The 23,318-nt window shown below is 39.4% G+C and overlaps 1 protein-coding gene across 2 annotated transcripts in view; it reads left to right on the top strand.

The window, feature by feature from the left end:
* SNX9 (sorting nexin 9) overlaps positions 1 to 23,318 on the top strand; it is a 62,976-nt gene that overhangs the window by 21,037 nt on the left and 18,621 nt on the right. The window contains exons 5-11 of one of the 2 annotated variants that reach the window (XM_080587034.1): positions 13,620 to 13,803; positions 14,517 to 14,670; positions 16,109 to 16,193; positions 17,096 to 17,221; positions 17,507 to 17,624; positions 20,182 to 20,312; positions 21,685 to 21,788. In XM_080587034.1, the coding sequence (XP_080443160.1) occupies positions 13,620 to 13,803; positions 14,517 to 14,670; positions 16,109 to 16,193; positions 17,096 to 17,221; positions 17,507 to 17,624; positions 20,182 to 20,312; positions 21,685 to 21,788 (902 nt within the window). The remainder of the gene's footprint in view (positions 1 to 13,619; positions 13,804 to 14,516; positions 14,671 to 16,108; positions 16,194 to 17,095; positions 17,222 to 17,506; positions 17,625 to 20,181; positions 20,313 to 21,684; positions 21,789 to 23,318) is intronic. The other variant, XM_080587035.1, reaches the window with a different exon arrangement.

Raw genomic sequence — 23,318 nt, forward strand, 5'->3', positions numbered from 1 at the left:
CATATAAATCCGTGACTACCTCAGTCTCTGTACCCCAGTTGTGTGTAAATCACTCTTGGTAACTTTTGTTAATATGCTTACCTTTTTAAGAAACCATGCCTCTCCTTTCTTTTCCTTCTCCTTTTTTTTTTTTTAAATTTCTACTATAATTGAGCGTTCTACGCATCATCAGCCAGTGATGTATATACATCTTGTTCAGAATTTGAGTAAGGTTTGTTTCTTTGATTAAAAAAAGATAAAGTAATTTCAGGCATTATTTCTAGTTTATTGAAGAAGAGGCTGACTTTGTTTTTGCTGGAAGGCTGTTTTCCTTTCCTTTTCTCCCTTTTTCCTTTATTCACAGCTTTTTGTCCGTTGTCAATTTATCAAGCAGCAAGTATTTGGTTTCATGTTGCATATCCGAGGGCAGACATCATCTTAAACACAGGCTGTTTGTTATGGTCTACGCATTACTGCATGTCTTACACGTAGGAACAGTTAAACATGTCAAAGTCCATAGGTCAATAGGAGAATGAAACCTGCTCTTTCCCTCAGCAGCATGCAAAGGTCTCAGGTGTTGGAAAGCAAATGCTTCACTCATTAGCAGCTGGGAACACACCTAGTTCATAGAGCACTTAAAAAACAGTTATTAGTTTTCTTAACTGTAACTTGCACTACCGGGACTTTGAGATGAAGTGAGATCTCTTGAAAAGTGTATATTGACTGTCATGCAGAAATGCCCCATGTAACAGTTCATTGACTATATGGCATTTCATTTATGCTTCCTTGTATGGGCTAGACAATGCCAGGGGTAATACAAGACTTCCCTAACTTTTAAATAAAAGTTTCTAACTGTTCTTCAGTGATCATTTGTAGTTTGCCTTGTTGTGACTGTCTAAAAGAAAAGGTGGTAGAGTAGAGGGGAGATCCTAGTGGTACTTGTAAGTGCTCCCTGATGGCATGCTCCAGGCAAAGTCATGGGAGGAAAAGTTAAAAACAAAGGTATCTGTTTTGTGGGAAATAAAGAATTAATGTGTCAGTGTAGTTTTGGAAGATGAATTTTTAGAGGAGGGAGAAGCTTGAAAATGCAGGGATCATAGGATCAGTAGTTTACTGACTCTGTAATAGAAACAAATTTGCCGTTTCTTCATAAGTTTCGGAATGGAGTAACTTCAGGTGAACAGCTTGTCTCATCTCTGTCAGTAAATTATTCTCATTTGTCTGATCCCTCTCCATTATTCTTCAAATGCTTCGTGAGACAGTTTGGAGAACCTGTGTACCACGGTGTATTACAGTAAAATTATACTGCTAACGTCAATAGGAGAGAGGGGAGGGTGCGCCTGGATGCAGGCAAGGTCATGCAAGATGTGGGGGAAACTAATCAATTCTCTCAGGCTAGTATGTTTGGGTTTTTTGTTTTCCTGCTTTTTCATTACAGAAACCATCCTGTTGCATGGTCAGGATTTTGTCATGATTTCAATTTTCTCAAGTTTTTTCTTTTAACTGAGTTCAGTAAACTGCTGTTCTGTTGTATGTATATATTCTAGAAAAGCAGTAGGTCTTGCTTTGAAGTTTTTTCAGCTTCTGACATTCATCTGGTAGCCTGTTCCTGTAGTTTATTGGTAATAAGAATTTAATTTGTAAACTGAGCAGTCTGGCTTCAGCTTTTGGCTGTTATGCCTTTCTCCCAGATTAGAGAGCTCTGTAGTATGTGATATTTTCTCCCTGCAAAAGTTCTGTGGTTAATTGCCCTCATGATTAAGAAGCTCTATCTGTTTGCTGCTTCATGTAAGAAGTTTTTCCTTCCATGAAAAGCTGCCTTCTGCGATCTTTCTGATCTTGTGACTCATCTGTAAAATGAAGATACTGGAATTTTATGCATTCCTCCTGTGTACATCACATGACTCAAAACAGAGGTTTAATATTGCTGTTCTGGTATAGAAAAGCCTGATATACTGAAAGATTGCATCGGCTCTTGTGGTGTTGCATCACGAGGTCAGAGTTGTTCATCCACTGCATACATGCTTCTCTTTTAGAGCTGTTGCCTCTAAGAATACAGCCTTCTACTTTCTGGGTGCAGAAGCTTTTCCTCGATGCAGTACTCCACACTCAGTTGTGTTAACATTGTTTAATGTGAGTTTGTTCAGGCACTCTGGATTCAACTGTATTCAGATGCACAGTTGCAAGCAATTGACTTACTATTTTCAAGTTGATTTAATGAGTGACTGAGTCAATATAAAAAGTCCTTCATCTACAAATGCGATTTGCGTGTTCTGGCTCTGGAGGGCATAGAAATATGACAAATTAGTTGCTAATGTAAACAGAATTGATGAAGGAAGTGCTACAGTAGTGGAAACTACAATGTTCATAGGTACAGTCTTGTGCACTGAATAAGAAATGTCAGCATTCCTAACTGCTGACATTTTGTTACCTGCCACTTTATAGTAGCATGGGATTTCAAGCTTATTACAATAAGATTTTATAAAAGCACTTGTAAATGAACAGGGTGTTCTTAGGATTTTTCTTACTACTGCTGTATTAAAGTCACTTTAAAGTACATATAATCATATAACATTCACAGCCCCCCTATTTTAGTAAGGCAAAAAGACATCTTAATTCTTGAAATGCCTACAGTTCTTCTAACAGTAAGGAAAAACATGGACTCTCACACAGTCTTTCAGTACCAAACCATATTAAAAATAATAGATTTATCTAAGTTAGCGTGTTGGGTTATTTGGTTCCCTTTTTTAGGAGACCTGCTTTTATCAAGAAGCAATGCTGTATATGATACAGAACCTTAAATCACGACAGTTTTCCCAAATCGGTTCCTGTGCGTGCATCTCAAAACAAACAAAAAAACCTCTAAATTGTTCCCTCTATCTACACCCATCCCCTTTTGCTTTCCAGACAAACAACAGATCTTTGGTTTCCCACTATGGACCATTTTCTTTTTGGTATTTAAAAAACCACAACACATCAGCATGAACAGTGCTGCCTGTCTTTCCTTTTCTAAGATGTTTTGTTGTCATTTAGCAAATTGTCTCCTGAGAAATAATTAGTAAGCAATACATAACAGAGTTCTACTTCCTTTTTTTTTTTTCCACTGAGAAATATATAATGACCACAGCAACATTTTGGTGTTGTGCTATACCTGGGTTTGCCACAAATGTAAAATGACTATAGAAATGGAGCACAGAGGTACTTCCTAAAGAGAAGGAAAGAATTTGGCACAACTTGGCAGTTTACTCTTCCTCAGTTAATTCCTGGAGTCAGTAGTGTCTCAGCAATAAATGTCTTGGTAGTGCAGCTGCTCCTTAAAGGAGTCTCAAGCAGATAACAGAGACTCACACCCAGATAGCCAGGAAGAGGTGAATGTTTCCAAGAACTATGTGTAGAAAACACTGGGGGAGATGAAAGCAACCAGAGGAAGCACTAAAGCTAATTATATGCAAACAAGGAAAAAAATTACTGAATGTGACTATTTTTACACCTAGAGAAGAAAAGCAGATATGAGATCTTAATGTTACATCTCCCCATCGTTTTCGTGGTTTCATGTCTGAAAAGCCTGTGGAAAACACTAGTCAACAAAACATAATTGAAGTAACCCCTAGCTGGCAAAGATGGAGGCTGTTAAATGTCTTGACCTTGTAGCTCTTACACAAAGGAAGTAAAGGAATGAAAAGTTTTTCTTCTCTGTCAACCCACTGTTCCTCTGAGTGATAATTCAGGCTTGCTAATTTGTAGTCATTTGAAACAACCAGTGAGTAAGTATATCAGCACTCTGGTTTCTTGTTTGTTAGAATTGCATATATACGTTAAAGAAAGTTGCCTGTGAACTTTTCTGGTGTTAAAATAACACTGGCAATAATGGTACTGGAATGAATTTAAATTATTGTAATACATCAAACCTGAAATTTCTCAATTCTGATGAAAGACAAGTGGTTTTTTTTTTTCTTGTGCTGAATTGTTTCCAGGGGCTGTAGCACAACAGAGATCCTTTTAGGCACTTTTGTTTAATAGTATTTCCTATTGCAATTGACTAAGAAGCTAGCTTGGTTGTATTTAGAGTGTTGGTACTTAAATTATGTATGGAAATACAAGCATTAATCTAAAATTCCTTCTGAGTAGTCTCTTCTGGTTTTTTTTGTGTGTGTGTGTTTGGGAATCTGCACTTGAGAGATCAAGAATATTGCTTCTTGAGATAGATGCACTTGCATTTATTTTGCACATGTTCCGGGTTCAGAAACTGCTATTTTAACAGTGACGATCTTTCTCCATTCTGAACCACAACTTGTGGTGTTTTTTCATTTATTTAAATTAACATGTTTTAAAAGTTGTGACCAAAGGGAAGCTTGCCATTTTTAAATGGTGTATATCTGACTAAATTACAATTACGTTGGCCCAAACTAGTTCTCCTTTTTATGAAGCTAAGCCTTTTTTGTCTGAGCAGTAGTCTCACTAGTGGTATGTAAACAAACTGTATGTACAGTTAGTCACAATGTAGTCCTGCTACCTGCAGCCTGTGTTGCATGTTTGAACACAGAAGTGCTAAAGACTTCAACATACTATATTTTAGCATGTATGGTTTCTACTCCCTCCTCCTTACGGCTTAACATCAAGTCTTTTTTTCTCCCTCTGAAGAATCAAAAATCAGTATTAAAAATGCATAAATGAAGTTAAAGTGGAATCATAGAATCATAGAATATCCTGAGTTGGAAGGGACCCTTAAGGATCATCAAGTCCAACTCTTGACACCGCACAGGTCTACCCAAAAGTTCAGACCATGTGACTAAGTGCACAGTCCAATCTCTTCTTAAATTCAGACAGGCTCGGTGCAGTGACCACTTCCCTGGGGAGCCTGTTCCAGTGTGCAACCACCCTCTCTGTGAAGAACCCCCTCCTGATGTCGAGCCTAAATTTCCCCTGCCTCAGCTTAACCCCGTTCCCGCGGGTCCTGTCACTGGTGTTAATGGAGAAAAGGTCTCCTGCCTCTCGACACCCCCTTACGAGGAAGTTGTAGACTGTGATGAGGTCTCCCCTCAGCCTCCTCTTCTCCAGGCTGAACAGGCCCAGTGACCTCAGCCGTTCCTCGTACGTCTTCCCCTCCAGGCCTTTCACCATCTTCGTAGCCCTCCTCTGTACACTCTCCAACAGTTTCATGTCCTTTTTATACTGTGGTGCCCAGAACTGCACACAGTACTCGAGGTGAGGCCGCACCAGCGCAGAGTAGAGCGGGACAATCACCTCCCTTGACCTACTAGCGATGCCGTGCTTGATGCACCCCAGGACACGGTTGGCCCTCCTGGCCGCCAGGGCACACTGCTGGCTCATATTCAACTTGCTGTCTACCACGACCCCCAGATCCCTCTCTTCTAGGCTGCTCTCTAGCGTCTCATCGCCCAGTCTGTATGTGCAGCCAGGGTTTCCCCGTCCCAGGTGCAGGACCCGGCACTTGCTCTTATTGAACTTCATGCGGTTAGTGATCGCCCAGCTCTCCAACCTATCCAGATCCCTCTGCAAGGCCATTCCACCCTCATTCGAGTCCACAACTCCTCCAAGTTTGGTGTCATCAGCAAACTTGCTCAAAATACCTTCTATTCCTACATCCAGATCGTTTATAAAAATATTGAAAAGTACCGGCCCTAAAATGGAGCCTTGAGGGACCCCACTGGTGACCGCCCGCCAGCCTGACGCAGCCCCATTTACCATAACCCTTTGGGCCCTGCCCGTTAGCCAATTGCTCACCCATCGTATGATGTTTTTATTTAGCTGTATGGTGGACATTTTGTCCAGTAGGATCCTATGGGAAACCGTGTCAAAAGCCTTGCTGAAGTCCAAAAAAATCACATCAGCTGGTTTCCCTTGGTCCGTCATACGGGTGATCTTATCATAAAAGGAAATCAGGTTAGTTAGGCAGGACCTGCCCTTCACAGACCCATGCTGGCTGGGACCAATGACTGCTTTGTCCCCCAGGTGAGCCTCAATAAGTTTGAGAACCATCTTCTCCATGATTTTACCAGGCACTGACGTGAGACTGACAGGCCTGTAATTGCTAGGGTCTTCTTTCTGACCCTTCTTGTAAATCGGCACAACATTTGCCAGCTTCCAGTCTACCGGGACCTCTCCAAATTCCCAGGATCGTTGAAAAATAATTGAGAGAGGTTCCGCGATGATGTCCGCCAGCTCTTTCAGCACCCGGGGATGAATCCCATCCAGACCCATGGACTTGTAGGGATCCAGGTGGAGTAGCAAATCCCGCACACGTTCAGGGTCGGTTGGGAGTTTGTCATCCCCACCGTCCCGGTCCTCTAGCTCAGGGCACCCTGGGTCCCGAAGCCCATCGGGCTTCGGGCCCAATACTGCCTATCAGTTTCGGTGTGGAAGTGGATCACCAGCTATATATGTAAGAGCTGTAGATGTGGCTTCACAGTACTTAAGATATAAAAGTTGTCCTTGTAACTAACCATAAGTTGCGTTTGTAGAGGAGTTTGTTCCCTTTTCTTGACGTTGATTTCCTGATCACTGCCAAGTCCACTTCTGTATAAAGATGACTGTACAGCTCTTTTAGTTCTTGGTAAAATATGTATTCTGCAAGTTAGCTTTTTTGTGAATTGCAGATTTGTCAGTTAATTCCAGAGTGACCTTGGTGAACCCACATGTAGTATGTCTTAAGATATGTTGTAGGCTGACCAACAAGGGCCCAGGAGTAGGTACAGGAAGCAATTAACAGAAACCTCTTGTTCATCTTGTCTTATCCACTGGGAAGTGAAATCACTTGGGATGGTTTCTCTCCCAGTTGAAGAGTACAAAAATATATGGACTCTCTCAAGTGTAGAAGATTCTTTCCCTTCAGAATACTGTGGGACTTCTGTATGGGCAGGATGAATCAGCAATAGTAAAAAACCATCTAGTTTGGTGCGCAGGAACTGAGGCAACTCTTAAGTTACGAGATGTGTAGGACATACGTTGTTGAACATGCATATGGAGGACACTGAGAAAGCTATTCCCATAGTTGTACTTCATATCTTTTCCAATTGTTGCAGCATAATGCAAGGTGTAGTCATTAATTTGTATACCATGCCTGCCCAGAACTGCTATGAAAAGCACTAGATATTACGAGTTAAGAAAATAAATAGAATTATAGTGTTCTTACTAGGAGTGCATGATTCTGCTGCTGTGGAAACTGACACACATGTTACTGCGTTCCTGTGAGAGCGTTTCCATTTTCTGATATTGCTACGTGTGTGCAGTGAGGTACAAGTATTGTGGGAAACGTGTGACTCACTCATGTTCGGTTGAGTCCAGTCTGTCTTGTTAAACCAGTATGCTAAAATATCTTATAACATATGCAGGTAGGATCACCATGGAAGTTGCAGTTGTAATTTTTGATGGACTTTGGAAACATGCTTCCCTAAATAAAAAACCTTGACTCTGTGTAAATGTGTATTTTTGCAAGTTTTTAAGCGCACACAGAGGTAACTTTACATTAATCATCTCTTGAAGGGTTTAGTGTAAAAGATGTCTAAAGAAGCACAAGCAAAGCTAGTGGGTTAGAACTATTGGTAAGCCACAAAAATACCCGGTGTTTTATGCTAGTTTGCTGGTTTTCATGATTAGTAACTTCCAGTTCCTGTTACAGATGATGACACTACAACATCCTTCATTGCTACGTGTAGTTTGAAATCAACGCTTTTTTCCCAACGTCTAAGTCACAATACTGCACTCAGACTTGTATCAGGAATTTGTGACCAACTCTTTTTAGCAAAAACACCAGGCAGCTTATGACTTCCATAAAACACTGGAAACACTGGCTTGCTTGCCTTGGAATGAAATGCATTCATGTACTAAAAAATAACTGTCCAAAATAAGGCAGTGGTTATACCTGTCCAAATTACAGAGCTGTCTTTTTTGAGTTTCCCAGTGGAATAAAGGCTCAGGCAGCACGTTGTTAAACTATAGATCACTCTTCATCTTCATCACGCACCCATACCATCAAGCAAAATCTGAATGTTCCTGAAATAATCTTCTCACAATTTAGTGTTTGCATGCTCTCTCGTAGACTTGTTTTCGTTTGATTTCTTGTTTTGTGAGCTAGCCTTGTGGCGTGTGTGGTTCCAGCAGTATACTGTTTCTGATTTTTAAGTTTCTTCTTGCTCGTTAAATGTTTTTTACTTTTAAGGTGATATCTGTAGCATTTGTAATTGAGAGTGATAATCTGAAAAGTCTTGGCTAGTCACACTCTTCAACTTTCCTCCTCCAGAAAGGACAACACGGGAAACCCATGTTTTCTGTTACCTAAATAAATAAATAAATAAATAAATAGAGATAAAGCCTTGCTTAATCTTTGTAGCCTGACCTTTGGATGTCTTGAGAACATCAAGGAGGAACAGGGAGTTTTTCTTCTGTTTCTGGCTTTGCTGTGACTGCTGTTTGAAAAACTGTCTGAAATTCCTCACCTGTGTATTGAGAAGAAGCCATTAGGGGCTGAAATGAAGTCGAGAGAAGACAAGAATATGGAGGTGACTTGGTTGCCGTTTACATATTCCTGTGTGGATAACAAAAACAGAAGCTTGAGAGAACCTCACTGAATAAACACATATGGGATTTTTAGTGACAAAGTTGAAGCTAAGCAGACTTGAGAGGGGAAAAAAAAATGACTTCCTCTAAGCAGTGAGGGTGACAATAGACGTGCTTTTTCCCTTGCCTCACCCGATCACTGAGGTGTGGGGTGGTTTTTGCTGTTTTTTCCTCTCTCGAGTCTAAATGATGTATCCTATAAAGTCCGTGCTCTGTCACAAACATGTTTTTTTTGAGTTAAATCAGAAGTTAATAGATGGAAATCCACCGTGAAGCAGCTTCTAGGCTACTTTGTCAGTGAATAACTTCACAGATAAAGAAATGGGATTGGAATTGGGAAAATAACAAAAAACGAACTGCTTTGCTCTTCGTGCTATGGTAGTAACCCAGTTCTTCCACCTGAATGCAAGGAGTGTCCTGTGGGTGGGCCTTGGCTACGTATAACATGCGAGCAGGCAAAGTCCAACTCCTTTACAGGGACTGCTTTTTGGGAAAGTGGAGGTGGGGGCTGAAAGCCGGGATGCTGGGTAATGGTTTGCTCTGGAAGGAAGTAACGATGACAGGAGCAGCTGAGGAACAAATACGTTCTTTGGACAGCATTGCTGCTGCCTTGTCAGCTGCGTCTGGAGGTCCTCTCCTGTGTTTATCAGCAGGAATGTTCCTGTATGCGAGTCCAAAAGGTTGGTTGTCCCTTAGGCAAGCCTGTTCCCACTTTTCGTTTTTCCTAGAGGATTTCTTTAAGGAGAAAACGTGTTCAAATGGTGCAGTAGAAAAGAGGGTCTTCCTTCAGGAGTTAAAAGAGGTGCCCACAATGCCAAGGTAATGATTTACCAGGAAGTAATCCTGGACATAAAACATCGTGGGCATGACAGCCACTTCAGTATCTGTTCATGTGCACGCTTGCTCCATGGTAAATATAGCTAGTGAACGCAGCTGGGTGATGGCTGCAGAGCAGGCTTTTCAGCCTTCAAGTTCCTTCTTGAAGAAAGAAGGTTGACTTTTTTTAAGGTGACTGTCTGTTTACTCTTTGTACGTATCTGTTCAGAGGCGCTGTTATCCAAAGAACTTGAGGTTAATAATGTCTGAATATGCCGAACACTTTGCCTTAGTTGTGTGCATGGAGACAGCTGTAAAACTGGACGATAGCGAAGATATCACTTCTTGTTTCATTCATGATTCACTTGTTGAAGATACTGACTTTCCATCTCCAAGCTGAGGATTTTCCTGTTGTGGTGGAATTCTTTTCCTCATTCAACTATAATTAGATCTTTAAAAACACACTAGACTTCTCCCCTCCATCCCCCAGCAGTAACGATCTGGTTCTAAAGTGAATTTGAATCTGCACTTGAAGGAAGACTCTTAACATATTTAGCAATGTGTTGCCTCTATTGTCTTTTCCCCAAATAGCTTTTTTGTTCTAGTTTTTCTCCTAGAGCAGTAGGAGTGAGCCAAGCAAGGCAGTAGTAGTATACACCAGGGAAAACTGGCTGCCTTTAAGGAGTTTATCCTTGAATTTAATCCGTTTACTTGTTTGATGTTACCTTGAGGAGCAGAGATGTAACATTTCATTTGAAGGTTGATTACTTTCTTAACTGTGCATGGTGTGGCATTTCCCTTTTGCGCATTTGCATTGAGATTGCTTTATGTACTTGGATGTTAGGTGTGCTCTGTCAACTTCTATTGACTAAATAGTTTCTTGAAAGGACTTTTCCTCTTTTCTGTGCTGACTAAAGAAAGATCAAAAGATTATCAATTTCAGTTATGGAAAACTGAAAGGTGAGAACTTGTAATTTAATCACTTATAAAATACTTGCTGGCTTAATTAAGGTTTATTCAACCGGAGCTAAGCCGCAGAAATGGTTTCTCTTATGGAATTTGTCAGCTGCTGAGATCTGCAGAACTGCTGAATGGAGCAGAGATTACCCCTTTAATAAACGCTGTGTCTTTGCATGGGCCTCCATGGTGTTGTGGGGGACTTTGAGGATAGGAGGCTTTTGGATTGCTTAACCCTTCTCCACATTTACTGATTTTTGGCTTCCACTTAGAAGTGTCCACAGCATGTCTGTATCTGGGCAAACATTTGATGAAACATGAAAGGAGACCTGTAAATGCTCCTTGGGACATATTGTCTATGTACATATTCCTAACCCATCTCTCACCCTCTTCCCCCGTGCCTTTGAAAGAACTGTGGGCCCTTCAGCTGAAAGAAGCTGAGTGAGAACATCATATTCCACACCTTTTATAGCCTGGGCATGATGTGCCCAGGAGAAAGAGCTTACCCCTGAGCTTCCTCAGACACCTCAGAGGTAAAACTCTGATTTGAGTAGTTCTTCCATATAGGCACAGATGTAAAACATCTCAAAGAGTCATTGAAGTAATCTACTTCCTCTTGCTGTATAGCATTTAATGTATATCAGCAACTGTCTGCAAGTTCAGTGATGATGATCAGTTCTGACAGTCATTCTTCAGTGCTGTACTCAATATTATTGCCTCCCCCTTGTTTTGCAGCTGATCTTAAGGTTTCGCTGCCACCCACTCATGTACCAGATTTCACATGAACTACAGAGAAGAGGAAAACTTTACTCAGCCTCTTGGCAATCATCCCACTTCTGGGCTTTCATTTGCCAGTGATCAGCACAACATATATTGCAGAAGTGTATGCGAATGAATATTATGTAAACTACTCTTTTCTAGATGCTCTAAGTTATGTTAGAGTAGGAACACTTTTCGATGTGGTTGAGCTCCAGCATGTGTGTCTTTCTTCATCAAAGATGATGAACTCTGATGGCATGTATTTTTTTCACTATGTAACCTTGTATGAGGTGAGCATTATAGGATGAGCAGGCTGGTACCCTGTAAGCTACCAGCAACTTGTTTGTGATTGCTGAGAGTAGCGCTGTGTGTCAGCTATCCAAGAATTAGGTAGACCTCAACTATATAGCTCCACTAGTCTCCTAGGGAGTAACGTGCCTATGTTCTTGCATCAGTTTCATTAAAAAATAAAATAAAATTGTAGAGTATATAAAATAAAAGTGTAGAAGCTGTCCAATAGCTCTCTGTCAGTTCCTAGATACCCACTGCTGCCTAGTTTGTTTATTTCTCTTGAATCTTCTGAATGATAATTTTCCCTCATCTTGAAGTATTGGCCTTGATTTCCAGTTTCTGAGGACTCTGTGCCTGAAGAGCACGTGCTGTGCGATATCAACAACATAGGTCCAAAGCATTATCAAGCCTTACGGGTTTGGTAGTGTCTTTCAAATCTTGGTGGCAGGAGGCTTTGTTTTAGGGGAACCTAAAGCAAGAGCTCACATTCCTAAGGATTACCTCAAAGAACTATTGAAAACTAATGGATCAGCATAACTAGAGCTGTGTGTGATAGAAAAGAGTGTTTGTTTTTCTGAGTGGTGGGTAAAGTGTGGTGTTCTTACTATAACAGCAGCTTTGACATTTGGTAGCATTAAGAAGTATAAACAAGAAAGTCACAGGTGCAGCTGTTTAAGTTTTGTGTATGTGCATTTTTTTAATGGATTGAATACCTGGAAAAACTTGTAACGTTTACCTCCTGAGCATTTGTTTGTTGCACGAACAATTTTTTTTTGCTCTTGTTGCTTATCAGAGAATGTTTCAAACTTGTGTAACACACCAGTTCTTACTCAGAAATTTGCAGAAAAATGGACTTACTGGTAAGCTGAAATAAGAATTGAAAATTTCAGTGAAGAAAAATGGAATGTGGAATAGCTGCATCTTCTTTTTTAGTAAGAAACAAGCATTTAACGCTTCTGCAAGATTTAGGGAGAATAAGTTGGCTTTTAGTGGGAGTCTTATTAAATCTTCTGGCAAATGCTCTAAGCTTTGTGTCAATGTTACAGATTCACATAAGTTGTTAAAGCAATTAATTTATATTAGGCATACCTTCTTTGATGTGCTGCTTCATGATACAGACAATGCACTGGATTTTGTAGGCTTTGAGATTTCTTTTTTTTTCCTCTCTTACAAAACACAGTTCCTCCCTCTGCTGAACAAGACAAGCTTTGTAGGCTTTGTTTTCTTTCCTTCCCCTTCTCCTCCTCCTTCCTCCTACGCTTTGTGTGTGGGGGTTTTGATTTGGTTTGTGGGGTTTTTGTTGTTGGTTGTTTTTTGGTTGTTTTTGGTTGTGGTTTTTTTCCTATTTCTGCCACCTAGTCTGCTCCAAACACAGTGCAGAGACTGTATTTAGCTAGTCGATGCTTTTTCAAAGTATGGTGTTAAAATGAGTTTGCAGAGCAGGATGCTAAGCTATTAATCCAGTTTGCTGATAGGTAAGCCTGAGAAATCAATGCAGTAGTTAGAGACACGTCTGTTGTACGCTCTTTCCCTGAGGTTTCCACCTCCACAGCAACATCAGTAGAAGGGCATGCGATTACCTTCACCAGAAGCTTATGCTGAGGGAGTAGGTCTACACGGAGATGTCAGACTGTTTCATGATAGGTTTTTGTTTCCTTCCCTCATCTTTGCTGCAAATGACTTAAGCTCTGACAAGGAAACAGAGCGAGTTGCTGGCCATAGCTGATATGCCAGTAGTGATGGTGTGGATGATTTGCTTTTAGTAAAGCTACTAATTTGCTTTTGATAAAATAAACATTCAATAAAATACTAATCCTTGACTTCTGACATTTTGGTTCAAGCGTGCTAACTAGTCTGTGGTTTTATGTACTTAAGAGTTCGTGTGCATTGTACTTCTGGTTTTGGTGTAAAATAATTACCCATGGGTAAGAGTGCTTCTTAACACTGTTGGAACAAGTGGCTTAAGTTCCCTAAGGAGATGTAAAACTTACTGCCATGTACTAGCATCCTATTGCTGGAGAGCTGATCGGTTCTTCCAGGTGCTAGCTGCATTTAAGAGCTGTGTAGCTGGGAACATAAGATTTGTCTGCAGCTACTGAACCAAACAAGCGTGAAATGCTAAATTCAAGCCCACAGTCTTATCAGCAGGAGATCAAGGACTTCAGGGAGAAAGTAAGTGGTCTTTACTCACTTCTTCAGCAATTCCTTCCTTACCTTTGTCTTCTGTTTAAACAATGTAGGCAAACAATGCCAGTGATCCTTGGTCAAGCTGGAATGTTGGGAAGTCTGGGAACTGGGATAATGGAAACTCTGGTGATGGCTGGGCAACGAAACCTGAAAGTGCAGCTGGCCAGAGGAACAGTGTTTCAAATAACTGGGATACAGCAGGAGCATTTGGTCATCCACAGGCATATCAAGGACCAGGTGTGCTAATAATGCTCTTATTTTTTAATAAATTAGAGTAGGTGGACAGTAGATGTGGGAATACTTTCCTGGTAGCAAATTTACCAAATGGATAAACTGAATACGAAAATAATGCTTTTCCTTTAATATTGTTTAAATTAATTTAGTTTAAAAAAAATCAGATCCACAATAACAAATGCCTCAAACCTGTATGGAAATCTGGCAAGCCAAAGTCTTGTGCACAAATGATCTATTCTCAGGCATGTTGTTTAACTGGAACTTAAACGCCCTTGAATTTGTACCCTCAGGCCTATGAAGGAGAAGTCTCCAAGTCCTTGATTTTTAGGAAGTATCTAGCCTTTCAGAAGGCTCCTCACTTTTTTTGTAGTAAAGACCTAAATTAAGAGGAGAACTCAGAACTGGGGAACACTAACCTGGAGTATATGAATATGGAAGACCCGTGATTTTATTTATTTATTTATTTATTTTTAACACACCAGCATCTCTCTTTAACGTCTGCCTTCCTCCTCCCCCTCCCTCACATCCCAATGGATTTCTAGTGTAGTGTTTTGCAGGATGTATTTGGTGGGGATGATAACGGAAGAAGAATCAAAAAATACGAAGTTCAACTAGCTCTTCAGTATTATTATATTGTTGATCATGTATAAGTGCTGAGAAGGCTGCTTCTGCTTTATGAAGAGAAAACATTTAACTTTTTTCTTCCCCTACTTTAGCAGCTGCTGATGACGATGATTGGGATGATGACTGGGATGACCCAAAATCATCTTCACCATCTTATCTTGGTTACAAGGAGACTGAGTCGTCAGAGGCTGGGGGTTCTCAGCGTGGAAACTCTCGTGCAGCTGCTATGAAGTTACCACTTAACAAGTAATGGAAAATGCAGGACGAATGTGTATTTAGTGAAGAGAATTGGAATTTGTAGAGTTGTATAAATGTATTCCTATTAAACCTTCTTGAAATATGCAATGTACGTATTAGTTTTGGGGTAAAAATGGAGGTGGATTCAGCACTGACTCTTTGTGATCAGAGAATGCACATTCATGAAAGCCTGAAATTACATGACAACCTATTTTTGGAAATGTTACACAGGCAAATGATGCTTTTACAAGTGCTGAATTTCTGGACCCACTGTTCTTTAAATTTTTAATTATCTTTAGCACTATATGTGCTTAGTGAAAATGAAAGGTGATGGATGGCGTGTGCATACAGCAAGACTAATCAGGCATGCTGCTCCAGAATTATTGAGCAATTAGTGTTGCTAGGAGTGGGTAGTTGTTCTGCTGTCTTGTGAGTATCAGCCCAGGTTGATTCTTAAGCCATAGGAAGATTGATTTTATTTTTAGATTGGCAAATGTAGATAAAATCTTACAGTAGCATGAAGCTTGGTCTGGGTTATGCATTATTTCATGTCACAACTTAATGTATGTTTATTCTAAAATTACTGTTACTCTGAGAAGTTACTGTGTGGTAATCTTTAAATGAATGAAAGCAGAACAGAAAACGGTTTTACAACGATGGTCTCCACAGGTACATAACTAAAATTAATGACTGGTCATGCAGAGATTGTTGATCTTGTTGATCAGTGGATGTTTTGTGCAGTTTTGCAAGAGTACCTCTCCATCATTGTGACATCTACTTGTTGCAAACTCATTTAGTATGACCAGCATAAACACACTTCGAGAGCTTTATTTGTCTGTAAAGTAAGTCATACTTCCAGTGTTTCTGCAAGCAAACAGTAGGTAGGCAGTACTTCAAGGGCTAAGTATCTTCTTAATTAAAAAAGAACCACTGTTTGCTTTTTGTAAAGCTTTTTACAGCTTTTTACACAGACTTTAAGGACACTGGTGGGTTTTGTGGGTTTATTTCTAATTATTTAACTCGTGTTTAGAAATACTTGTTAAATCTAAAATGTGTTGTTCTTTCGGATGATTGAATTCTCATTGTCTGAAACAGCAAGAAGGTGTGCGTGTGCACATGGGCACATGTGCTTGTGTGTACTCTTGCAGACTGGGCTGCAGTGAACAAAGTGGCAAATGCTGCTTCATGTTCTACTATTACATTTGCTCTGATGGGCTGCAGAGCACAAGTAGCTACTTCTGCCCTTCAAGAAGTGGGCTGCATTCTGTAGATAAAAGCTGGCAGTTAGTAGCTCAAACTGTTCTACTTTTTCAGGGCAAATAGTTGATAAACCATGTTATAGTTCTTTTCTATTCTTGAGAAATGCTAAGCTTTATTCTTAGTGGTTGGGAATTCTGTACATATCAAAAGGGAATGCGCAGTAAACTTACCACTTTGTTTTCGTTAGATTTCCTGGATTTGCAAAACCTGGAATGGAACAGTATCTGTTGGCTAAACAGCTAGCAAAACCGAAAGAGAAGATTCCCATAATTGTAAGTTGTGTGTGTGTGGCTCTTGTTTGGTGGGTTAATTGTTGTTTTTTTTATTATTTTTTTATTTTTTGGGGGGGAGGGGAAGAGGTTGAAGAGGGATGTGAAGGGAAGTGGTGGTTGCTTTTTGTTTTTTTTTTCCTTCCTTTTTTTTTTTTATTTCTCCCCACCCTTCCATTCTTCCCCATGTTGACTGTTAGGCTTAGGCTAGTTGTATGTATCTGGGTTAGATGAAATGGGTGCTTAACCCGTAACTAGAAATACAACCATCATCATGAAACTGTACACTATTTAAGCATTTTAATGTCACATAGACAACACTTCAGAGTACCACTGAGGGGTTTCATTAGGGTCAAGTCCTAACTCCTTTCTTCTAAGTATGCTGATATTTTTTAAAATTCTTCTTACCTGCGTTAATTGTGGTTGTGAAAATAAGCCTTTTTGAGGTGAAGGGTGCAGAACAGATGTATTACACCGCCTATCAGCTTTTTAGATAGTTGTCAAATACAGTAGAACTGCATTCAAAAAGGTTTGCAATATTCTGGCATGATGGCCAGGTCATCTTCTGATCTAATAAACAGACTGTTCTAGATATATGCTATGATAGTGAAATGTGGTTGAAGTAGCAATTCCTACAATTCACTGCTCCTTTACTATTTGGGAAAAATTGCAAAATACAGAGAACATGAACACAACTGTGGTGAATTAGCTTCGGCTGCAAGAAACGTCACTTTCCTGACTCTCAGGTTCTCACTGAAATCAATGGAAATTTTTAAATGAAGAGAGTTAGGAACTCTGTTTTCAAAATACTCATAATTCATACTGAAAGTATTGTTTTCCTTGTTTGCAGCTGGTACAAGGTGATATGTTGAATGAAACACAATAATATTTGCAATTTCTTGCAGATTGGTGATTATGGCCCAATGTGGGTTTATCCTACCTCTACATTTGACTGTGTCGTGGCAGATCCCAAAAAAGGTTCTAAAATGTATGGTCTCAAGAGCTACATTGAGTATCAGCTGACCTGCACTGTAAGTGTATCTAAAACAGGACCATCTCTCTCACAAATATGGGTCATTTCTACATATAATACAGTTCATGTGAGTTGGTAGCAGGGTTGTAAGTGGTAGTTTTCACAAGTTTCCCACCAGGGAGTTGTTTTATTTTCTAGCATTTCAAGTTCTTCTGTAGCTATAGATTCAAGGCTGTAAATCAAATTTTATTTATATTCCATATATTTACTGTTCCAGTCACACTTGTTTCATGTCACTCTCTATTGATGCCTGTCAAAATTCAGAGCTGTCTTTCTTTTACAGAACACTAATCGGTCTGTCAACCACAGATACAAGCACTTTGACTGGTTGTATGAGCGTCTCCTGGTTAAATTTGGATTAGCCATTCCAATTCCATCTCTTCCAGATAAGCAAGTAACAGGTAAATGTTTCCCAGCTGTGGAAGAGAAATCAGGAGATAACTTTTGTTCAAGGTTCAATTATTTCTTACTGTTTGCTTTTTTCCCTGTTTAAAGAAGATATTAAAAAAAAAAAAAACTTTTGCTAACGAAACACCACTACTAAAACTCAGGTTTATTATTTCAATAATTTAATTTTAAATTATTTAAAACTAGGCCACTGATTTAAAAACAAACGGTGGGTCTAAAAAAAATCCTTATTACAGAAGAGAATATTTATTGGAGAGAAGGGATAACTATTTATGTTCTGTATTTGCAGTTTTTTCTGGAGGAATGATTTTGAGATTTTTGGTGCTGCTTTTCTTTTCCATTTGATTGCAAAGGTGCTGTGTTGTAGGACCTTTAAAGCAAAGCTCCCTGAGGAAAGGGAGCATCCTCCTACAAATTGTTCTTTGCTTATAAATAAAATGTTGCAGCTGTTCCTCCTATTGATTGATTTTTTGCAGTTGTTTTAGAAAGCATCTTTTATTTGTATAATACTGTGCTCCAGTTTTTGCTCAAGCTGGATGGGCATCATTCTCTGAAGCCTGTGGAGGTCTGTTGTTCTTAGTTCAAGGAAAGTGGGATTGGACAACTTAAATGCTCACGAATTCAGTCATTGCAATTGAATATGCTAATGCCTGTGCATTTTCAGTGGTCTCTAGCCCATCTTTCTACAAGGGGGTGTGGGTGTTTGTGAAGAAACAAATGGGTACCTGTATAGGAGGAAAATGCATTACTTCTGCATGTTTCCACTGGTGTGTTTAGTAGTAGGATTTTTATAAAGCCTTTAGGACAACCAGCTAAAACCAAACGTATGACGGAGGGCATGTAGCCAACCATGTAGCTGTGAGCATAAAAAATGCAGCATCTCTGTCGTGTTTGAAGAAAGATAAGCATTGATGCAAATGCTGGGATAAATGCCGAGGAAACTGAAAAGTGAGGAAGTGACTTCCTTTCCTCCCCTTTGTTAGCCTCGTGTTTAGAATTCACCAATATTGTTAGACCAACTTGTGCATGTGGACTAAAAGGAAACCAGAAGACCTGATGGGGTCTGTAGATTTCATTGTAATTATCTTAAGACTCAGGAGTTTGGCATCTTGACTAAACTTTGTCTGTGGCTTTCTGTCTTTTGGAGTCTGTGGGAGAGGATAACTTGTCTCATTTCTTTTTGAAATGTTACAGGAAACACTGAAAAATGGTGTTTTATCTTTCACACTGTTGAGGAGGGTTCTTTCCGAAGACTGTCTAGAAATGTCTCTTTTTGTCCACTAGTCTTAGCACTGTGAGACTCTGACTGTCATTGCTTAGAATCATGATTTTGCTGGCTTAATGACTAGCACAAAACTTCCAAATATTACTTAAAGAAATGCTGCTATTTCAGTATAGTTGAAGGGTGGAACAAGGTATGAGTGTGGGTTATATAGTTTCTCTTACATAGTACTTGATTTTTTCTTTCTTGTTAATTTTCAGGAAATGTACCTATACTTCATTTTTCACTAATGGTGTTCTTTACTTGCTAGTCATGCCAGTTTCCATATTTGCAATTGGAAAAAAAAAACACCCTCATAGAGCTGCTGCCATAGTAACTATACAGTAGAATTACATTGAAAGTACATGCATTCAAGTTTTGTCATCTGTGCTGCTATGGAAATCAGAAGAGTTGGTGTGCTGGAGGAATCTCTCCTTCCTTTCAAATATGTCTTACTCACTCTATGCTCTAGAAGGCTGATACGGTGCTTTTTTTTTAATTAGAAATGATTCTCTTAAGACATTCTCTCTTAACCAATTTGTGTTAAACTAAAAGGTTCTTGTAAATACACAGTGCTGAAGCACTACTGGCTTAAAAAATAGATTTTATCACTAGTTAATCAAAAATAACTGACAAAACAATTAGTTACTGAGTATTACATATATGTACTCTAACCAGTTTGTACATATGGTTTATTGCAATTTTTCAAATTACTTTCAAACATTCATGGTAAATTAAGAGGTAATAGATAGAATTATGTTTGTGGGAGGTATCATCTTTTAAAATCTGTTGTTTAAAATTGGACTGCGATGTCTTGAGAGGTGGTTAGTTCCTTTTTCTCTAACTGTTATGAAACTGACATTGACCAAGAATTTTTAAGACTGACAGAAAAATGCCTTCATTCTGAGTTTGTGCCTAGCTTCTCTCTTGAGTCATTTGACTATCTAATTTTTCCATCCGCAAGTTTATTAATCTTTTTTTCCTAAAAGCTATTTGAACCGTGGGTGAGGATTATGTTCCTTTAGTGTTTCCTGACTATCTTTAAAAGGAGCAGTTCCCAGGCTATAATCAATATACTGCACTCTAAGGTTCTTCTGATTTGTCAGCATAATGCAAGTCAAGAACTTACTTCGTGTAAGTTCTGCATCCATTTAATAACTCACTAGATAAATTACAGGATCTGTGTGTATAGATATATATATATATATGCACTAAATGTGTGTGTATGTCTGTGAATATAAAAAAAAAGACAAGCCAGGGTTGCTAAAGTGGAAATGTAACAATTACAGGGCGCTTTGAAGAAGAATTTATCAAAATGCGCATGGAGAGACTGCAAGCTTGGATGACAAGGATGTGTCGCCATCCTGTTGTCTCAGAAAGTGAAGTTTTCCAGCAATTTCTCAATTTCCGAGATGAAAAGGTAGGAAAGACTGGGATTGAGGATCTGTTTCCCCCCCCACTACCATTCCCTCTTTGAAATAAGAATTTGGCTTTGTAGCTGCCTCGTTTGTCTGCCCCCCTGTGGGCAGTAGTGAAGATCTGTAAACTGCTGCTGGGCTTGGTGTATTTAGCTGACTGATGAAAATCAGGCATAAAGTTACTTGTCTGAAATGCTCTATGCCATTCTAACAGATGTGCTCTTGAAAGTAGCTTTGCTGCCAGTCTTTAAGAACAGTTTGTGTCCTCCAGCAGAAAGGAAACATATATAAGAGATCTTTTGGCTGTTTTCCCTAATGCATCTCTGTCAGGCTTACTAATTACTGCAGTCCTCTGACTGGTACTGCTTTGCTAACAGAAGCTATTTCAGAGCAGAACTGGGATGTCGGATCCTGTATTATACTTAAAAACAAACAAAAAAATCCCAAACAGTTTTAAATGGAATCGGTGGTAATAGGATTATGCTGCAGTCTTATCTGATAAAAGAAGCCCTTTTGATTTCCTCCCTGCCTCCTCCCTTCATTTCTTTATGGGTTTGGTTTTTTTGAGGGATTTAGTATTTTCACCTTCAGTAAGTAATAGTTTCTTTGAGATTGAGATGCAGCTCCATTAATAATTTGGCTATCTACTGATGAGGAAATAAACAGGAAAATTCTGTTCTTTTCTCCACAAAATAATTATACTAAATACACAGACATTCTACTCAAAAAGTAAATGATCCTTGGAGGTTTTTAAGACCAGACTGGATAAAGCCCTCAGGTCACACCTAATCCTTTTTGAGTAGGAGTTTGAACTACAGACCTCCTGAAGTCAATTCCAAACATGATTATTCTGTTAAGTAAAGGTTTAATAACATAACAATTGCAGTCCTAATGAAGTGCTGTTTGGATGGCCAGTGGAGAGTTGTATAATTGTGCTAGTTAATCAGTGGTTCTTAGCGTCTAACTTACGGAGTGATGTAAACAGAACAGATGTGATACATCTGGAATATTTTATCTTTTTGACTGTTCCCATTAAGAACTTAGTATGACAATTGCATAATAGTCTCGTGATCATCTTCAGTAGGTTCTGATACCAGCACCATCACATGCACATACAGCTGAAAATAATTGTCCTTAAACTGTATTTCAGTAATATACAAAAAGGGTCTGTTTACCCTCAGAATCCAGAAAACAAAATGCACAAGGAGGGGGGAGGGTAACTCTAAGAAACGTTGCCCCTACTGAAACTTTCATTTAAAATGTTTTCATGTATGGGTGGTCTGTTCTCCAAGAGATTTCATTCACTGCTTCAGCACATGTCCTTAAAGTTTGATGAACAGCGATGGTCAATTTTTAATTTTTTCTTTCCTCAAGGAGTGGAAAACTGGAAAGCGGAAGGCAGAAAAAGATGAAACTGTAGGAGTCATGATCTTTTCTACAATGGAACCAGACGCTCCTGACCTGGACATGGTAGAAATGTAAGGTGTTGGGTTTTTTTGTTTTTTTTTAAGCTGTTTGATTGTTTCTGTTGCTTGGTTGGTTTTAGTTTTGTTTTTTTTCATGGATATTATGTGTTTGTATAGGCAATATATACTGATTTAATATAAAACTAAAATAGTAAGTATGCACACATGCATTCTTGTATTTGAAAAGGTGTTTATGAAGGCAGAGCTGAAAAATTTCTTGCATATGAGATTTTCCTATAAACCCCTCCAAAACGTGGCATTCCGTGTGATGTCTCTTTGACTTTAGTGGCTGAATACTGATCTTAAAAATATTTATGCAAAACTAGTTGATGAGGGATTACTGACAGATCCCATGGAATTATATTTTGTACTGCTGAGGGGCTATATTTTGTTCTTTAATCCTTCAACTGTGAACAGTTCTGAAGTGTGCTAGACCTGTCAGGTAGCTTAGGATAACAGTAAACCATCAAGGAATACAGTATTCCTGTGTTTAAAAAACAAGCAACAACAACAAAAAACTACTTGCATAGAATATACACACAGTATCGTTCTAATGGCTAGAATGCAAGGAAACAAATTACAAACGAAGAATGATTTAAATGATCAAAACTCATTTTAAATGAGTTACTACATTTTTTGCATATTGTCCTGGAAGTGTAAATGGATATATATTTCATACACGTGTATGTACAGCATACGTGCACTTTTTATGTGTAGTTCTCTCGGTGGTAGACCTTGGGTTTCATACTTTATGGAAGACTGGGTTTACTCTGCAGCCTCTCTTTCACTCCTTCAGGCCTAACCATTTTTCTTAGTAGATATGTAGTATGCGTGACACGCTTTCCTTGCTGTTGTGGAACACAAACTTGGATAATATTTTGGGTCTGAAATGATGGATAAAACTACTGGGACAGAATTAGAAGTGTTTATAGTAGCAAAACAATAGCGTGCCTTCACATGGAAACAGCCCAGCATGGACTTCATCCAAGTGGTGCAGTGCCTTTTAAGGTACATGCAATAGCTGTGCTGTGGCAGTTGTGTACTAATAAAAAGGATGGATGTTTGTAGGTCACTTCCACTTTGAAAGCAATGATTTCAAACTTTTCTGCTTTTCTCAAGTGATGTGCTTTAATTATCCCAGTGGTATAAAAGCTGAGGAGGTGAACCAGAGGGAGGAGTTTGTGCAGAAGAGTGCACCTATTGTATACCTATAGGCATACAAGTTAAATCCTTGTAAAACTTCATTTAGTGTGCCAGCTTTTTCTGTTGTTTATGCACGGGGCTTGGGTGCCTGACACTGAATTGCGCCTTAGGTATCTGAACATAAATGGCTTGAATTCCTCTTGATATACCCGAGAGAGAGAACACTGATCTGAGCACTGGCAAGAAGCCCATCACTTCTGTGAGGCTGCCAGTAGGACAGACTTCATGTAGTGGCATCACTTTACTGCTTCTAGGCCTGACCCCATCAGCCCTGTTACTGTTTCCCTGGGAGACCCCCACTGCAAACTGGGTGACTCCACCAGAGCCTGTGCCTGCTGG

The sequence above is a fragment of the Anser brachyrhynchus genome (genome assembly GCF_964034855.1).
Source record: "Anser brachyrhynchus genome assembly, chromosome: 3".
Lineage (NCBI taxonomy): Eukaryota > Metazoa > Chordata > Aves > Anseriformes > Anatidae > Anser > Anser brachyrhynchus.